The sequence below is a fragment of the Apostichopus japonicus genome, chromosome 16, assembly GCF_037975245.1.
Source record: "Apostichopus japonicus isolate 1M-3 chromosome 16, ASM3797524v1, whole genome shotgun sequence".
NCBI classification, from domain to species: Eukaryota; Metazoa; Echinodermata; class Holothuroidea; order Aspidochirotida; family Stichopodidae; genus Apostichopus; species Apostichopus japonicus.
The window spans coordinates 22,159,783-22,181,035 of record NC_092576.1 but is presented as its reverse complement, the minus strand read 5'-3'; the positions used below and the strand labels follow the sequence as shown (position 1 = coordinate 22,181,035).

The 21,253-nt window shown below is 36.2% G+C and overlaps 1 protein-coding gene and 1 long non-coding RNA gene across 2 annotated transcripts in view; one reads left to right on the top strand and one right to left on the bottom strand.

The window, feature by feature from the left end:
• LOC139982813 (uncharacterized) overlaps positions 1-21,253 on the top strand; it is an 890,000-nt gene that overhangs the window by 446,725 nt on the left and 422,022 nt on the right. Inside the window, exon 37 of the mRNA XM_071995913.1 lies at positions 20,313-20,530. Within this exon, the coding sequence (XP_071852014.1) occupies positions 20,313-20,530 (218 nt within the window). The remainder of the gene's footprint in view (positions 1-20,312; positions 20,531-21,253) is intronic.
• The window catches only part of LOC139982835 (uncharacterized), a 204,976-nt gene that overhangs the window by 63,857 nt on the left and 119,866 nt on the right, over positions 1-21,253 (bottom strand). The window lies entirely within an intron of this gene.

Sequence of the window (21,253 nt, the reverse complement as noted above, 5' to 3'; positions counted from 1 at the left end):
TCATAACTGCTGGCTCACTATCTAAGTGGAGCACCATAAGCACCATAAGTTGGCACGAAGTGCACAAGAATTTTTTGGCAAATATTGCCTCCCAGACTGCAGTAAATGGCACTGCCCAGGCCTTGAAAAGCTGCATTTAACCAGGGGCGTATGTAGGATTTTCTAACCCGGGAGGCGCGTATTACTATCCAAGCGGAGCGCCACCATTGGTTGGCGCGCAGCGTACAAGCAAATTTCTGGTTTTGGTACCCCCAGATCACCGGAAATGGCACTTCTCGGGCTTGAAACAGACCAACCATATGTACACTTTTGCCTGAGAACCAAGTTTTTTTCCAAATACTTTTTTACTCATCTATAACCTTTTAGAAGATTGTCACCAGTCACACATCATGTTCGACTTCATCACATATCCTGTGGATCATTGCTTTTGTAGGTGATTCTTCATCGCGGCCCACACTGTTCAGAATTTGAAAATTCTCAATTCTCGTCAATAAATTCACTTCAAAACATACCCATAATGTTGCACAAAATATCATCTATGGACAACCGATATAGAAAAACCTCCTTCAAACCCTAACAGACTGGTCAAAATTGCACGAGTATGATGAAGTATGATGAACAATGTTGGTTAGGGAATTTTCGAAAATTCAGACGGCTACTAAAAAATTTCGTTGAAGGAAATAAAAATATACCAGATATTTCCGAAACCGAACACTACACACATCGACAGTTTTGAGCATGGGCGTAGATCAGTCTTGGATAATGGTGGTGACGCGTGTCTGTTCTATGACACTATCTAAGCGGAGCGCGACCATGGGTTCGCGCGTAGCGTACGATTTTTTGGGGCAAATATACCTCCCAGATCGCCGGAAATAACACTTCCCAGACCTAATGATGCTCCTAAATCTCCTTAAGTTTTAGATCTCATGGCCTAGAAATTTAGTTTGGAGAAATACATGGGCGTCTGCAGAAAGAAAATCAGGGGACAAATAATCCAAGTAGACTTTTGTATATACGATGGGTCTGGGGTCCTCTTTCAGAAAACAAATATAGACTGCCGCAAATGCAATTTCCGTCCTATATTTAACAACTATGGATAAAATACAATAAAATGAGAACTGCTGCATGTCATTTGCACAATGCGGGATCAAACTGCGCCAAAGTTTAATACAGGGGAACTTGAAATGCAGCTATTGGTCAAGACAAATTGGTGGGGACACGGTATATCATGTCCCCACTACTGAAAAAGTTGGTGGGGACGCGTCCCGCTGTCCTCACCAGGATCTGCGCCCATGGTTTGGAGGCTGTTTATCGTGGAACCGGCGCCATTTTCATGCTCACTGATATGATGTGATATCTTCTGTTTGCTTTACAAATTCGAATAATTTTGTCACTGTTCCTCTTTCTCTTCCCGTTTTCTTGCCGTATTTTCTACTCCATCCTTTTCTCCTTTTCTCTCTTTCTTCTTTTTCTTTTCCTTCCTTCACCTCGTTGAAGTTGGCAAGTGTATACAGTTCCAAAGCTATTCAACAGCAACAAAACTTTATTTTGTGTATGTCTGTTGTGGGGTGAAGTTAGCGATATGAGCTACAAGTTCCAATGCGCAAGGTTGGGGAAAGGGGCTAGAAATAATGTGTGGGTCAATTCTAACTCGGTTTTCGGTCGTTAATTGTTGATGTAGCCTACCAGGTAAAAGGTTGAAATGACTTTAACAATTTCAAATTTAATAATTTGATTTATTATGCCATTTGGAGTACATAACATAGGCTATAACAGAACAATACTGGCAAAAACTAGGGGGGGTTGATTGTGTGGGCCAACCCCCCTCTTCAAAAACTGGGGGGTTAAACCCCCCCCCCCCAACCCCCCTGTTTCTCCGCCACTGGTGTATAGTATATAATCTCCGTGTTTATATACTATACACCTACATAACGTTACGAGTGACTGTGGCCTAGGCTAGATAGCGTAGCATAGTTCTAACTAGAAGTTGTAGGCTACATAGCGTAGTACTCACCTCTTCAATCAAAGTCTTTTCTGTACCATTCTACTTGATCAAAGGGCCGAGACACAAATAAGGGCATTTAATTCTAATTTTAACTTGATATCGACCAAATCTTTAGACCAAGGCAAAGTGTTTACAACGCTGTAGTGCATCAGATTCACGATCGCCGGGCTTCGCTGGTCGCGCCGGAACTGAAATACGCGGGTTTTTCTTCTAGGGAGGGTGCACGCTGAGAGATCGGCACAATTTGAACGTTCAGATCAGAATTAAACTTCTCAAACTGACCTATTTTGATGAATACTGCATCAAATTGGTTAATTCGACCACTAAATATGGTATAAATGATCCAGCTAAGGCTCTTAAAATATTAAAACAATCATCAAACGTAAAAATTATGTTTAATTTGCGTGCATGGCTAAGGTGAATCACACTACTTGAGAGGGAAATAGTTACGTAATATACAAGCTCACTTTCCAAACTAATAACCTTGAATGGTGCAGAGACGGCCAGTGTCCATCAGTGAACGTCCGTGCTACTAAAGGGCGGATTCTCACATGGTTTATGAATTCATATTCCACCCTAGTCTTGTTACGAACCTAGAATGTACAGCCTACACAAAGAAAACTATATGTAAAATAATGTTATGTAAATCACGGGTTGTAAAAAAAAGGCATTTTGTAAATACTACACAACATTCAGTCAAAGTATACGTATGCATACGATGGAGGATTGCCGAAAACTGTAGTAAAAGTCCACTTAGTAATTTAAATGATTACAAGTAACTTTTGCTAAAGTGTTATTCAACGGATGAATAATTAGATCATGCAACCTAACTTGTACCAGTTTGTCAAGTTAAGTATTTTATCGTTACTAAATGAACTAATCATCCACGGCCATATACGCGCAAGCCACATTCAGTTCGCGAGCACTCGAGCTACATTGGCATGGAAAATCACGTTAAAGGACTGGGGCCTTGAAGAGTTGATTGACAAATTCCAATGTAAGTTTAGTTATTCTGTAATTGAACGTGACAATACTGAGAAATGCTTCTAGACTCACGACTAAATTAAATAGAAGACTGATTTTGATTCGCTTGCGTTACGTAGACCTAATGTTAAAGTTATACATTAAGTTATATAATAGGCTAGCTGCTGTTTGTCATGGTCAACTCATACTTGTCAGAGAATCACGGACGAACGTATGATTTATATTGTTACTTAGTGTATTTTATTCGTTCGTTAGTTCAGTTACGCCTAATCCTAGCTAAATGTATCCTTCTAGTCCTTTTTACATAGTAGGGCTTATACTTAGGCTATACTAGGCAGTATATTTTAAACAGGGCTTGAGCATTGGCCTATCCTAACGCTTATACCATTGTTTTTAGAGCAAACGTATTCATGTGATGCAATTTATAATAACTGATTTGCCATTTTAGCAGGTAGCAAGTAGACTAAGGCTGATGTGGATTGGTGATACCGAAAGACCTAACTAAGGGTATAATATGGTAGTGATCTAGCCCTTATCATAGCAGTGTATGCAATTGTAGAGAGTTGGAGTGATCGTTTCTAAAGCATTGTATCTTCCCAATACTTTATCTTGCATACTCTGTTTAAGAACCAAAATGAAGCCCAGAAAACGATCTTACCAATGATTGAGGGGGGGCGTTGAGGTTTATATTTAACATTTTTCAGAACAATTCATTTGTAAGTTTGTTTACGTTTAAAATGCTTAGGAATTTCACCTTTGACCTATTCATTCTTTCTAAAAATCAACTGAAATTTAGATCAGCCCAGCAGCCTCATTAATCTCTCTGAAGAAGCTTCATTACAAAGATTGAAGAGCATAGGTCTATTTAGTGTGGCAGAAATGATGACTATGATTTCCCCAAAATTCCTATTATATTTGTCAATATCCATCAAATTCCTGATAACAGTACTGAATATATACATACTATACATACACTGACTACACTCTCCTGAAAGAAAGAAAAACAACTCATATCTCTGCCATTGTTTATCCAATTTCACTACTATTGGTATCAGTAGAAAGGAAATGTTATAGAAAAATCATAAACTAACACAAAACCAGATGACAATCCAATTCATTGAGTTCTAGTTAACTGCTCATAGACAGAAGAGATGCCATGTTGGGACCTACATTGCATATTTGCATACAGAATGAGCTCAAATTGCATAAAAGTCATGTGACATGAAATTCTGAACTTCTCGCATGTCCATATATATATATATATATATATATGTTCCAGTACAAAATATTCTAAGTCATTCTTATATTCTAAATTACATTAAAAGAAACACCCCCCCCCCCCAAGATTGCATTATCATCTCATGAGTTTACAAAGAGTTAACAATTTTGAATGTTTACCACTTTGAAAATCGAAGCAAGCCAGATATATGTTAATGTGGTTGCCACCATGCCTACCTGTACTTAAGGGTTAAATTTAAATTAAGCTGTAGCTGTATGCAGTTGGCACACTAGATGCTTAATGTGAAAAACTTAAGCAGGCAATTTCCAAGTAGCTATACATGACATTTAATAAATATTTGGTGATCAGTTGGTTCATTACACTACTTGGTTTGATTGGTTTGCATGCTAATTCGAATTAAACTAATAATGAACAAATCAATTGTGTATCTAAAGTTGTTGCTTGTTTAAATTGACTTTAGGAAGAGTTTTTTCTTTGTCACAACATTTTCATATCCGTCACATCGGATGACTTGAGGGATTGTTGTTATTGTAAGAGTGTTTAGAGATATTGTGCTTAATACTCAGCAGTACAATAATATATCCATACAATGTGATGATTGTGTGTTTAACATTGTACTTTAAAAAAAAAATGATACACAAACAGTAACATGAAATTGATATAGTGTCATAGCATTCAAGAATGCTAATGGTCAGTTTAATGCAAATATGTTTCATGTCACAAGTTCACTGTTGTTCCATTGTCTTTCAAGAAGATGATATCGGTTCATTTCATTCTTTATTTGGTACTGGTTGATTGTTGACTCTTAATTGAAATTAAACTATTATCTGTAGCAGATTATGAAAATACTGCTTATGAATGGGTGACTACAGGAAAAGTTTTATCTTTGTAATTGTCTTCATGGCCAACATTTGATTATGAATTAATGTTAGCTGTAAAGTTATATTTACTATAAACGTTGAAGAGGTGGGGTATTGATGTGAAAAGTGAAGGCAAAATAGTTTTAGTGTTAACTGGCTACCACCAAATATTCAAGATCCTTCCTCTTACTTGAGGATGTATAAGTATTGATCCATTGTGCTAAATAGTATTACATCATAATCCTGTCAAAGAGCTGATAGTAAGTTAAACTTGTTGAAACAGTACTACAGTGTTCAATTATATACCAGCATGTTTAAGCTGCAAAGCTCAAATGACATAGAAGATTATGTTTTCTTGGAATGTTCATGGGTTGATGCTTTGTAATTGAACCTAAAGTAACTATGAACAGATACTTTTATGTATCTATGCAAGAAATTTTACCTAATGCTGAAGGTAGAGTTGTATCTTTGTCAAATTTTACAATCAGACAGTTGATTATGTTAATTTTGGTGAGCTTTCAAATATCTTACTACATGTCGAGGGAGTTGGTTGAAAATTCCTGAGTCGACCAAATGCTTTTCGTACATGCATCTCAGAAACTAAAATAATAAATCATTTAAATGTTCGTTAGCATGCACCTTTAAGATGTGTTCATGTTTTTGTTATTAACTTTTGTTTGAGTTTTTTTGTAATTTGTTTTATTTTTATTATTGGTTAAAGTGAGATTTACATTGCTGAAAGATTTCAACCGTTTGGAAGTATGCTATCAATATGGTTGCGACCGCCTAATGTATATGATGCAAACTTTAATCCATAACTGGAAACAAAAGTTAAAATATCATGGCTGTAGTTTACTATTCATGCATCATTGTAGATGTACAGGATGCCCTCTTAAGTGTTGAAATAAAAGGCTGGATTCATCAAATATTCTGAATTATTTGTGTTGTCATTCCTTGTTGATGTCTCTTAAATGTGCCTTTCTGTTGTGATCGACTTAATAAACAAAAGTGCATCAAGCTGCTTTTCATAATTAAACTAAAACATATGTAAAACGCTTACAGAATGGGTGCTAGAAATCGCTTGCAAAAGTTTACATGGTAATTTTGTAGTTGCGTTACATGCTGATCATGTACAACTTTACAACACAGCAGTTGAGTAAATTTTACTTAAATGTTTTAGTGATCTTATTTAACATGAAAATCAATTAACATTTTAGTTAACCTTCCCCCAAAAAATGTTTATTCAAGCCCTGCTTTCCGCTGTGAACAATCACTTGGCCTTAGATTGGTTGGACACTGCGAGACGCTTATTGCTGTGAAAGAAACATGATTTCACATGACATACGATTTCGTAACAATAATATAAATACAGATTTTCTGGTTTGCATAAGTTCACGCCCCTCTTTGGAGAAATGTCCAAGACATTTATATCGGACAGATCCCCGGCCATGTAAAATACAATAGGCAAGCACATTCGTGGTAGACAGAAACGGACTCTGAGGCATGCACAGTTTGCACGCGAGAAAAAGAGTATTACAAACGACTTGGCCAAGACTAAGTCCACCCAAATATAGTCGGTATATTTAACCATGAGATAATGTTAATGAACGGTATTACCAGATAAACTAATTGTTATTATTTAAAAGATATCACAGTTTTACTTTCCCGTTGCAAATATCGTCAAGAACGTAAACATGTCGATCCTTTATAGTTTATCGTGAAAACTGGATACTGCATAGTGGATACTGTACATTGGATCGTGTATAGCAGATCATGTGTAGTGGATCATACATGTCGGATCCTGCATATCGGATCCTACATAGCGAATGGTGCATAGTGGACCATGTATAGCTGATCGTTTAAAGTGGTCAATTTAGAAATCCAGCATAACGTATCGATATTGTGGATTACGCATAGTGCATCACGTATAGTAGATCCAGTGTAGTGACCATGTAAAGTGAATCATACATAGTTGATCCTATATGTAATTGGGTCATCTGTAGTGGATCGTACATATTGAATCTTGTTTAGGAAATAAGATCATATATAGTGGATCTTGCATAGTGGATCTAGCATAGTGGATGAAATGTAGTGAATCCTGCATATTTGATCCAGCATAGTGGATCCAGCATAGCGGATCCGACATAGTACATCTTGCATAGTGCATCTTGCGTTAATAATGGATCGTGCATAGTGGATCGTTAATAATGGATCGCGCATATTGCATAGTGGATAGTGATTATTACATATATGATCCTGTATAGTGTATCAGGTTTTTGAATCGTCATAGAGGATCTTGCAAAGTAGATTGTTTAAAGTGGATGCTGTATAGTGGATCCTGAATAGCATCTCGTATATATTGGATCCACGTATACTATGACAACATCAGGCTAAAACAATGTTGTGTTGGCAGTGTGTTACAATTTGTTATAATGTTTGTTCTTTTAACCGAAGGGCTGTGTTCACAAATGTTGAAAACAACATTGAATATCTTAATAGAATATGATCCTGTTGCTGGTTTTCTTCTCAACACGGTGTCTTTCACTTTCGACATACACAAAAATCGGCACAAAAGTTTTTAGCACTTTTATCGATGCAGGTGCATTTAGGCAGGGGCAAGTGCTTTTGTCATGCATTGGTAATTCTAATCTGTTTGAAGATGATAATTTCCCAGTTTAAAAGTTAAAAGAAAATACAGTCAAACTGACTTGGCGTCCTTTTTCACCTACCAATCATCCCACGCATATGGGTTATTGTCAATTGGGATTGTCGGATTGTCGGATTGGAGGTGTTTCAGTTCACAGCTGGCATTACTCAATACATTCAAACCCGTTTAATTCATAGCAGTGCAGATATTCCAACAAAACAGGGATTAAAGAACTTAACGTGAAAGCTCATTGGACACATAACAAAGTTTAAGTAAACTTAGGTCTTGGATGAATTGATTTTGGTCTTACCTATATCATATAACACTAACAGAGTCACACCTGTGGAAACTCAAACAATGCAGAGCACAACAGTACTGCATTGATAATGTTCAAGCAAAGAAGTAGAGACATAATGAACTAAAGATTTTAATAATGAATTTAGTTCATTGTACTTTTCAAATTTTATAATTTTCAATTTAGTTCAGGTAAATTTCTCTCATTCGTGACACATACAATACTGAGGTTGAGACAACTCGGAGCTTGGTTCCTCTTCCAGAGCTTGATTTATAATATCTTGCAAACATAACAGTGATTTTAAATAAACGGAATATTCATTGTTTACATCATCAGTGATGACTGCTTTTAGTAATTCACTACCTTCATCTAAAGCTTTTTTGTAACAAGAATTCTCAACAAAACTGACCATAATTTAGGCTGATGTGTAAAGAATATTTGCTTCTTTAATTCTGATTTTGAGGATGGAATCGTAACAGGGAAACTGTGTTTTCTTAGCTTTGGACTGGTAATTGGTACAATTAGATCAATCGGCTAGTAAAGGCCATTCATTTGACAATAAACTTATCATATCATGAAACACATGATGTTATTGTTCGTGTAGAAACTTTGCTATGAACCTGTTGTTTCGTCCACAGAACCCAAGTAACTATTAAGGTGTGTTCACGCTGCACCACAATACAATTATTGACCTTAAGTTGAGGGAATTATATATTTCCCCTGCCAGATTTATCATTTTCATAGTGGCTCTGACTCACACAAAAATAATCTAATATCGCAATCGTGATGGTCATCATTATTGAATGATTATCATCATTAAATCTTTATAGCCGCTATCAACATCACCATTAGCATCATTGATACATCACCAACATTATCTCATTACTATGCTAATTAAAATTATATATAAGTGTTTGATAGTTTATTGCCTTTTTATTTTTCAGACAAGATAAGAAGACAAAACCAAACAGAATGGCTAATGCATCTCCAGCTACCGAAAATTTATCGGATGACACCATAATGAGTAAGTTCTTTCTACTTCCTGATGAATAAATTGTCTATAGATTAGCTTCATCCACAAATCCGAATTGCTTCATCCACGAATCCGTTGTTAACAGACACATTTTCATATTTTTGGGTTTCATCGCTGCCTATAAGGAGAATAAAATACCGCAGTTCGTTGGTCTTAGTTGCCATAGCAACGCATGCAGTGGTAAAAGGTAATATATTTCTGCAGCGATTCTCGGGGTCACCCATGGTGAGGTGGCCGAGTGTGACCAGAACTCCTTATGAATGCGAAGGGATAAAACGCCCCCTGTCTGTGCATGTGGATGTTTATGCGTTTAACATTTGCACTTTTTTATCTAAAACTCCTTCAAAACGGCTATGTTGAAATTGATAGGAAGGTTCACAACGATGAGAACATGTGTCTTGAATACCCCAAACGATTTTTTTTTTAAATTAAGTAAAAACTACAAGTGGTTATATTTGATAGATATGCAGTATTCATAACCTTGGTAAAGACCTAGGGTTTGAAAGACAAATAAACATTTTTGGAGTAAAGCTGCGACATATCCACGATGGAGACTTGTGTCTCACAGGTCATTTTGCTGTCTCAACTAAAGGATATATTTAAAGTAAGCAAACAGGGACTTTCCCTGCCACAGCTTTATGGGTAAGCATTGAATTTGATTAGAATTTTCACAGATGTATTTGGCATGTCAGGTAGTATCAAAATATGTGATTGCCATGGTAACTGAGTTGAAACACTAACTAATATCAGTTCTGTTTTCTAAACAAGACATTTTCTTTGGTTATAAGCTTACTCTCAAACGTCTTTATAACTTTCTCATTTTCATGCGAAATACTTCATATATCAACAAAATTAAAGATCTACTTACAAGTTGACAAAAGTATCTTTTTTTCGATTTCTCTTCACGACTATATTTAGTAAGAAGGGTTTCATTTTCAGTTAGTGTCATGAAAGGAACAACACAATGCTTGTATTGTAATACTGAAATCGTCAGCAATACTTGGCAGTCAATGAAAAGTACAATACGTAACACAATGAAAGTATGACGCTAGATAAGTGTAAGTTGAATTGATGGAATTAGAACCAAATAAACCATGACTATACAAGAAGCGGATTAAGGAGCAAAGAACGGATTACATATGGTTGTTAAGGGGTCCCAAATCTTTTTTATGGAGGGTGATTTGACACTTAGTACGAAAGATCCAATCGATTTCTTTACGTTTATGTTCATTACAGGATTTGAAGTTTGAGGCATTAAAATACATATTAGGTTTTTGAGAGTATGACTATGGAGATTGAAATGTTCGGAAACGGGGAATCCTCAAAATTATCACGAATAGTTAGTTTTGTGATAATTAAAACGTAAGCAAGCGGACCAGGAAGCTGCTCCACCTACGTAATTTCCCTCTTTACAAAGTACACAGTAGAATATGTAAGTAACAATATTAGAATCACAAGAGAGGGAAAGGGGTCTTAGAATATAGTCAACATTGGGAATTTTAACCTCGGTGCCTGGGGTAATATGGGCGCACATATGGTATCCAGGTTTACTGCAAAGGAAATTGCCTGCGGAGGTGGAAACTGAATAAGGGAGTCTGGAGGAAGAGAGTAGAAATCTCAGGTTTTGGGTTTACGAACTGCTATTATTAGTCCATCGGGGCAGGCTTCAAAATGAGTTTCGTTGCACATACTTAGTACCAAGGTGTGTTGGCTGAAGTAATAGAGGGATGTCCTGGGAACATTTTTTGCGATGTTGTATTATTGGAGAGGTGTTATTTTTCGAGTAAACAAAAAACATGACGTCACTGTTATACGGTGTTCGACAATGACAACAAAGCAGTTTCTTGCCATTACATAAAAATTGCATTTAAATGCTCTTGAACTTATTAGAACCTAGCTGTTTTTGTTGACAGTTTTACAGGGATGTCCTGAGATTATCTTAGGAGTTGTTGGATGCTTGGAGAGATGTTATCGTACGTGTAATCAACAAATGACCTATATAACTACGAAGTGTGGGCTAAGTTAAAACTCAGCAACGACTATTAACAGCAACATGGTAATAGTTTTAAATGTTACTAAACCGATTTAGAACCAAAGTTTGTTTATTGGGTGATGTAAAGAAATGTCCTAAGAACACTTGAAGAGTTTTATGATGCTAAAAGAGGTAAAACGTTACGAGTAAACAATAAACATTTGACGTCACTGTAATAGGTTGGACGACAATTAAAACTCAGGAGTTCCTTGTAACAGCAACATGGAAACGACATGATTTAAATGTTCTTTCAATCATTTAGAAACAGGATGTGCTTGTTGAAAGTAATAGAGGGATATCAAACTGATATTTAAAGAGTTGTTGGGTGCTAGGAGAGGTTATTTTACGGGTAAACAATATAAATATGACGTCACTCTTATACGTTGTACGATAATGAAAATAGAGCAGTTTCTTGTCACAGCAAGATGATAGCATAATTCAAATATTCTTGCACTAACAGTATTTAGAACCAGGTAATGTTGGCTGAAAGCTATATAGGACCGTCTGAAGAATATTTTAACAGTTGGGTGTTGGGTACTAAGAAAGGTGTTATATAAAGAGTAAACAATAAACAAATAACGTCACTCTTATACGTTGAACTGTACGACAATTAAAACAAACCTCAGTTCCTTGTCACAGCAAGATGATAACATAATTAAATACAGTACGTGTTGGCTGAAGTAATAGAGGAATGTCCGAAGAATATTTTAAGAGTTGTTGGATTCTTCTTGGCAGTGTTATTTTTCGAAGAAAGCAACAAAATTATGTTGTGATAAACATAATTTGAATAACTGCATTTTTAAAAACTGTCCGTCTCCTGAAGTAGGCTGCCTCCAGACTCACCTTTAACGCAAATGCAGCTAGTCAAAAAAGCAGTGACCAAGCAAACATATATATTTTAAGGTTTGGGAAAATTACAAGTCGCACCTTCCAATGAGAGTAGGGCCGGTAGGGCCGTGGGGACAACTTGAAAAGGCGTAACTCTCACACAAAAATAAACATATTAAGGAAAATAGTAGGTTTACTATGCACATGAATCTTGTATGAAAAACTATGGGGTCGCTTAATCTAAAACAAAATTGTAAATGATATAAATGAGTAACTTACAAATCTTATCAGAGCTGTTACGTCTAACACGAAATCCACTGAAGTCATTGGAAAGTAAATGCTTAAAAGTCGTAACGACATAAGAACACAATCGCGGCGCGGGTAAACAACTACTAAGTCGCGAAATATAATTGCTTACTTGGGTTACTTCCTGGGCAGGTTTACTCTGTTGGGGGAAATCTCTGGATTAGGTTTGCCTCCCTCGAATCACAAACTTATAAATGGGTCTCATCAATGCCCTTAAATAAGTTTGAATATACACATTCATTACCAAGAAAATTCCTACCAAAACGAAATAGCTATTGATCTGTCTATTTCTTCGACAGTTCTAAAAAATGATAGAGGCTTGGAGCCAGCACATGTATTCCTAGAAAACAAGGACCACACAAAACCATTACTTTGTTTAAAAAAGACAAAGGTCACACAGGGCCACCTGACAAACTGTTGCCCTGTAGTAGTTAGCAAAAGAGTGAAACTTAAGGAAATCCTCATTCTACCAAAGTAAGTTATTCATTATCAAATGAATAAAGCAAAATAGGAAAGGGAAAGGAAAAGTTCAAAGAATAAACAAAACAATAGAAAATGATAGAAAAGGATAACCATAAACAACAAAACATTAACCAGGTTATGCTTTGGTTACACAAACAATCCTTTCTGAGTAATACGACTTCCTCGCCACTGTCAACATGACAAACACCCAATGTCGCTTGCTTAGGAAGAAGTAGTCTTCCTCTATGATGTGTAAACAGAATATCATGCGCAATAGCATTTTCATTCTTTCATCACATCTCTGTGCAGCAGCTTCTTTGAGCCATTTTTCAGCATCTCGTGTCAGACACTGAGACAGCTATTCTGTGTGCCAGGTACCAGATCTTCATCTTTTCGTAAACTTGAGTCCTGATTTTCTACAAGGTTTTGTGCCAGAGAAATCTATAGAGAGGAGGCACCGCACATATTCTTTTCTTTGGGCGATGGCCTGCACTTTCATCTGCAACAAATCAAGTCTTAAACTGATGTTTACTCTTAAAATAACACTTCCCCAACCATTCAACATCGAGAAATGTAATTAGCATATGAAAACACACCAGAATATGTGGTCAAACCTTGGTAATAAATATGTGCAATGACAGTGAACGATATCGAGCCTGCCCCGATGGACTATATGCGGGGTACCGTAAACGATTCTCCTACAGACTGATCGCCTTGGAATACAGCAAATTTCTGTTTGATAGAGCTCATAAAGGGTTTGATTAGGGGTTTGTAATTGATAACAAACGGAATGCGTGTGTAAGGACTTTTAGACTTGTATTTTAATAAGCCTCACGGTTCAATTTGTCTGCCTTGGGACTGCCCTGTCTACTTAAGTGAAGGGAGTATCCGACGTTCATGAAATAACCATTTAAAATGGATACCTGTATTCAAAATCAAGTGGGTGGGAACAAACAATCAAGTCTAAGGCATTAGACTGTAAACGATAGAACTCTTGAGATTATGTGGGTCGTGTAAATTACATATGAATAGCCGGCTTATAATAAACCGAAGTGGTTAAAAATTTGCTATCCAAAAAATGACATTTGGTGTTTAGAAACTTGGAGAGAAAAGTAACATTCTCAGAGAAAGACTTAAGAGATTCTTCACCATGAGGCCAGACAATAAATCTATCGTCAATGTATCTATGATAATGTGATGGCTTTTGAGGAGAAGTGGATACCATTTCCTGTTCCAATTCGTGCATAAATATGTTGGCGTAACATGGTGCTATCTTAGTGCCCATAGCGGTACCATTGATTTGGAGATAATCACATTTAAAGAGAACTAAGTTTTACTTAAAATAAAACGTAAACTAGGATCAAGAACATCAGCTAAAGTAGGGTTGGTGGCATACGATGAAAAATGTTGACAAGCGATAATTCCCCATTATGAGGGATATTGGTGATAATTGTCCATAGTTACAAGTAAGGAATTATTCGGTAATTGTTTCAATATTATTAAGTATTATCAAACCAATTTGTTGTGTCCCGTAGATAAGAAGGAATATGGTTTAACGAAAGGTTGAGAATGGAGTCTATGTATTCTGAAAGATGCTTAGTTAGATAACCAATTCCTGAAATAATAGGTCGGCAAGGAGGAAATAGATTAAGCGTCCTGACTAGTTTACAAATGTCTGAACGGCGGATTTTCTGAGGGTCAGAAAGGGTTACTCCAGGTAGTGCTTGTTGAGCGTCGGCTATCAATTTAGAACGTTTGTGGACTTTAGGTAAAGTGTAGAATGTCCCCAACGATGGGTGCTCAGGTGTGAGTTATACTACCTTGTTCGCTACGTGTTCCGGTACTGATTGATATAACTCTTCAATTTTGGGGTGGAAGAATCTGGAGTAAAGAAGAATTTTCCAATCATACTCAGTCAAGACCGTTCATGTTCGTAAACTTCTCTTTACAGATTTTGGCAGCTTTAAGGTACGACTAGCCGAGCTCCTCACAACTGAAATCATACTCAAACTTGCAACGCTCTTCATGTTTACTCCTGCTGAGATTGACGTGTTACGACATGAGAACAGCCCCGGGCTAATCATGGTCTTCTTAATGGAAGTTCGGGGTCAAATAAAGCCTAATGACATCTCACCCTTGTTAACTGCTCTTGATAAATTGAAACTTCATGGTTTACTTAGCACCCTGCAGGATATTATCCCTGGATCCGAAGGTAAGGTGTAGTACGATATATATCTGACTAGAGACTGACACATGTACGACCAAATAAATGACGGAATACAATGCCTGCATACAGGGTAAATCTAGTATATTATAGGGTAGTCTATTATAATATTAAACTACGTTAATGTGTTAACAACTAATGATTTCTTACTATTATCAAGTCATTGTCAAACCCAACACAAATAAAAACGACTATTGCAAGTTAGCTTGCGTAAATATCACAGCAGTTAAGTTCATAGCTTGAAAACATTTTTTAACTTTGATTTATTAGGATTATAATTACAAACGTTTGTCAGCTAAATGTAAGCTTTATATTCAGTAAACTTACCATATTAAATGTATGTAACGTTTTCTCGGTGATAATATGACACTATATAATTCGTTAAAGAATTATTATTATTATTATTATTATTATTATTATTATTATTATTATTATTATTATTATTATTATTATTATTATTATTATTATTATTATTATTATTATTATTGTCATCGTCATCATGACCATGATCATCATCATGAACCAATTGCAAGTAAGTAACACATAACATAACAAAGCCTGATATACTGTTGTAAAAGCTACATATGTTTTTATTATTTTGAGAACAGATAAGACATGCCTGTTTGTACGATACCTCAAGACATTTTACAAACAATGTTACAGCAAGATCCATCCAATACCTTATATCCGCGAAAAGGTGTTTCGTGTGAATGAAGTATTTGTAGAAGGTGGTATTGAAATGTACAGAAGAAACAATAAAGGAAGCGAACGTCCATTGGAAGGAAATAGAATGGAACCTGTAAAACTAAATTCATATCGCGATGTATTTAATGATGACATAATATCTTCAAAGCGAATACTGTTAGAGGGCGATCCTGGTTATGGTAAAACAACGTTTACATTACAAGCTGCTTATGACTGGTGCACTGCAGCTGATTCATCTCCATTGAAAGATGTAGATATCTTTATTTTGCTTCCACTAAGACTCCTTGGCAGCATATTGTCGATTTGTCTGGCGATCAAACTGATATTGATGCCACGTGAATCAAAACTAACAGAGGGAGACATTATGGAAATTCTGTTAAACAGCCGGTGCGTTGTGCTGATTTTAGATGGGTATGATGAATATCCGGACAAAGATATCAGTGATCAATCAGAAATTATGAACATCATCGCTGGTAATATGTTTGCGAACTTTAAGGTAATAACATGTACTAGGTCAGCTTATTTACCCGATAATCTCGATGTAGAGACGGTCAATGTTCGTTTGACGGGTTTTGATGATAATGCAAGGGATGACTACATCAGAAGAGCTGTTGCTGTTAACGATGATCAAGCGGCTAGGAGAATCAATGATCTTCTCACTAGAAGTCCTGTGTTAAGCGACATTTGCCAAGTACCTCTCTTCTGTGTGATGTTTGTACATATCTCTTACGAAGAAGAAAGCGTGGTATCGTTCGCGTCTGTTACCAGTTTTTTTAGTTACATTCTAACATGCTTTTATGAGCATATGCGGACCAAAACGGGTCACGCTAGAAAACCAAATGACCCTGCTATCATTCCAGATTATCCAAAGCTTAACAAACTATTATTTAATGCTCTTACTGGAAAGAATCAGCAGATTGTTTGGCAGAAAGACATGTTTAAGAACAATGTTAGCGATGAATGTTACAATGAACTCATCACAATAGGAATCCTAATTGAAGACGACATTGTTAAGGTGAATTATAAACCAGGGATGGCGGCGGTTTCTGTTTTTCAGCAAACAACTGTTGTCAGATTTTATCACAAACTATTTGCTGAATGGTATGCAGCCAATTATCTTTCAAAGTGTGCAGGGAGCTGGTTTCCTCTTTGGCTCCAGAATAAGTTCAAGAAAATAAACCCTGTTGATTTACAGTTTGTCTTTAGATTTGCTTGTGGACTCAGTAAGAAATCTTCATCAAGAATCATCAAGTATCTGAAAGGAATGGAGGGCGGCCAATCTTTCGCATTACTGTGTTTCTTTGAACAAGTTGGTGAGGCTGATGACGTAGTGGCCATTGTGGAAGATTTATTAACAGGAGGCGCGACGATCAGAGCCACTGATAGTAGACTCCTTCAAAGGTCAACAATACAGATTCTTGACATTGCAGTTAAAAGCAACGTAAGTAATTCATATCTTACCATTGTCACATGATTTAGCTTCATTATACTTTACAACGCAGTTATGGGGGAGTTTAGGTATTCGTGCGACCAACTTTCAGTTATAACGTATTTATATGATTGAGGATATTAATGATATGGTACTAACGAAAATATCATGTTTTACTACACCTCAACCCCCCCCCCCCCTCCCCCTACAATAAAAGACAGTGCCGTGCAAAAATATAAGGGGCTTAATCCTCAGCCTCGCATCGTCAGTCAGGGGAAACATTTTTTTTGGGGGGGGGGGGGCATTCAGCCGGGGTAGAATTGGACAACTACTATGGGTGCCCCTATCCCCTTTGGCAACCGCATAAAGTATTTACGAACACAACCATGTGTTAGGGATACTTATATAAAAGGAGTGCATATTCTAAGTTTGAGTAAGAATTAAACATTCGACATCTCATTTCTTCTGTGGAATTACCTCTTATTACCCCTACATAGGAAACTGTTTCAATGACCCTGGGGCACTAGCTCTCCGTTATAAAATGTAATCGCTAATGGCAATCCCATACAGCTTCTTAACTTGACTTAAATCATTCTTAACATATTATATTATTCTACTCTATTACATTTTAAACTGACTCTTGTGTATCCTGTTGTTTGTTCCGCCAGCCAGTTCTTGTATTTTCTTTAAGTTCAATCTGGTGTTGAATTTAGCAGTGCATATGCACTCACGCTGTTACAAGAACCAAATATAATTTAATGTAATGCAGTTGAGGGCAAATTCAATAAACACATGAATGCAGTGACACGTTAGTGGAGAAAGGTATTTCAAAAACATTGCACCTAGGTCGGTATTAACCATTACTCTGAATATTACGACCATAACGTAGTTTTTAATAATTCTAGCTGATACATTGGCATGTATTACATGAAACACAGTGACAAGAGTGTAATATAACTGACCAGTAAGTAACCAACAATCCCAGTCCACCGAATACTACCATCATTTGATGATATTCATGGTCGATTCACTCTGTAGGTATTAAACATTTGACGTATTCAATCCACCCCACCCCCGACATGGAGTTACAAGCTACATTACTGTGAGATTATGATTCATTCTAACTGTTCTTTCTAATCATTGGTAGTCCTTTGAATTAACGTTATCAAACATTAGAACATAACTTATATCCTTCCGGTTAATACTTTAATTATATGCGCAAACACTCTTTGAAAGTATAATTTAATAAAGTATGTAACACGCTTAAAACAATACAATAGTACGGTTCATCATCAAGAACTGTCTGGAAAAACAATGTGTTAGCGATTCACTTAAGTCAATAGAGATTTGTTCGAGATTCCTTGATTAATATTTACGTATGCCCTTAAGCAATAATTGCCAACATCTTTTCCTATTTTGAATGAGGCATAGCGCCCATATGCATGTTTTCTAATAGGCTGGTCGGTGGAAGAAACGAAGATGATAAAACAGTCCCCTCGCTGCCTGCCTCCTACGCCTATGCCTATAAATCTTAATCATATCTATGCGTTAACGGATGATAACAGATATGCTAGTGTATACCATTATCCATTTTCAAAGAGCAAATAAACCAAGCCGCTTTTTCGGTTTAATATCTATTGAGGAAAAGAACTAATGAAAATAACATTGCTAAAGAAAATACAGTGGCAAGAGATTATAATGTAACGCGACTCCTCACAAACTTGGTTCTTGCTTCATTCAACTCATCAATAGAATTGTATCCTCTGAATCGTTGTTATCGTTCTTATTTTCAATGTTGTGATTTACCGCTGTTTTTTGTTCTCGTCAAGTTTTATGAGAAATTCCAAAAATAATTTTGCATCTTAAGATATTAATTAACGATAGTCCCAATTCCTCTAAGGTTTGCTTACAAGTTAAGAAAATGTCAGGCTCTGATAGCAAAAAATATACATGTTCATGATACGGAAAATTGATTGTGCCACAAATGGCCACCTGGGTATGCTAAACAGTGACGGGTAACGTTTAGCCAGTGAGAACTACTATCTAGACTTAAAGACCATGGTACTTTTGTTAGTTAGTGTTTAAGTCAATGTGGTTTTTAATGGGCGTCTGCTACTACCGTTAGTATTAAATTGCATGTAACGGGTAATTGTTGTGCTGCCCTCACTGTGCGTTGTATATGTGCCACTTGACAACCAGCCAGCCATAAATGAGACAGTGTAACCTTTCTGATTTTATTCCTTGCTCGTATTTGTGCGGTACCACTGTAAACCTAGATAATGATACATAACAATACTAAGACATTGATAAATTAATTACTGCATTAAATACGATAAAGACTGTATTCAGAACAGTGACATGCTAACAAGCCGGTTATGAGGCATATATGATTACTATGACTGAGTATGACAGAGACGAGAATTCAAACATGCATACAGTATATGTGACTATGCCCGAATCATAACAAGGAGTTGATACACAAAACAAAGATAAATGTAAGCAAACACAGTGTATGTGACAATATGATATCATGGTACATATTGAATTAACTGGATTCCTTTCCGCTTCCAGAGAGTCGATGATCTCTTCGTCCTATTCTAAGTTGGTATAGTCTTATTTCAAGATAAACGAGTATGAGCTTTCTCTCTTCTGTTGTTTAAGCACAATAGGTACTATTATGCTCTCCGTTCATGGAATGGTATATACTGTTAAGATGTTTCTCTCCATTTAAATGACTTTATAGGATATTTGAGTTACAAAAGGATAAATTGTCCGATTCTCCAGTAAAAGAATGTATAGCATAGTGGCAGGAAGCATTTGATGCCAAGTTAATTAAATAATGTATTTTGTGCCTTTAACGGAGTAATGATGAGTACAGAAATCAACTATTATTTGTTTTCATAACTAATCTTTTGCATAAATTACTTTAAATAAATCATATCATCGTTATCTTTAGAACAATGTGTTTCGGTGACACTCTTAAACTTATGGGTTACATTTCATCAGAGTTCTTACACTCGTCATACGTTCACTCTTTCCCCCTTTTCTTAAGCTTTTTCAGCCCCTCCTCCTTTTTCCCTTTCAATTCGACAAATACTGTATTTATACGCGCCATCTTACCCTGAGCAATCAAACTGAAAGCAGCCGCAAACCGCAATAACTACTTGATCAAGGGTACTACGAACATACTTTAACCAGAGAGTTAACATTGTCATGATTTATATCGATGCTAAAACTAATAATTCGTTTCGTTTTCCGTCAGATTCCCATCACCAGTGTATGCCTTAACAAATCTTTGAAGGAGTGTGAGAAAGATGTTATTGTACTTCACTCTGGACTCAGATTGAACCAATTATTGACGGTAGAGAAGATACACATAGAGACAGAGCAAGTAAATGGGGAGCCTAGGATACTAACAGAGGAAGACGTTACGATGGTAATCCGTTATGGGCTACGTTCAGAACATTTAAAGGATATGTCGTGAGTATAACTTTGGTTAACTTTAGAATGTTCGTTTGATTTATATACGTAACGTCTTAGAACTCTAAACATTGTATATGTATTTAATAAGTGTTACGGAATAGCAACAGAAAAAGAGTATACAAATAATCAATGAAGAGATTTGAAAAGAGGTGAGATCCTTGCGAGACGAGTTTCGACGAATATTACTTCTTTTCAAACTGATGCTGGCCAACAACAATCAGCGTGTCCAATTAGTCGCTGAATATATACATACACACACGCATATTTATAAATATATATATATATATATATATATTTATAAATATATATATATATATCTAATATATATATATATATATATATGTGTGTGTGTGTATATAAACTCCATTTCAACATTGATGAATGTTAATCCAATATAATCATTGTACACAGTAATCAGTTACTTGACTACATTTAAGTCTACACTCTTCATATTCAACAAGTAGAGTTATTGTTTCATGTTTGTTGAATTTCTTTGAACCAGAAACAAACTGGGTTTTTATGATCTTAGTCACTCTCTTGAAATAATACTCCAACAGCAGCATCCTCACTAGAATCTACTAAAAGTTTGAACGGAAGTTGTTGATAACTTTCGTACACGACTCAACCGAAATACTCACATCAGCTTTCCATTAAATATGGTAGCATTGTTCGGTTTAGTATTTGAACATGCGTTTTATTAAAATGAAAAGATGCAGCTGC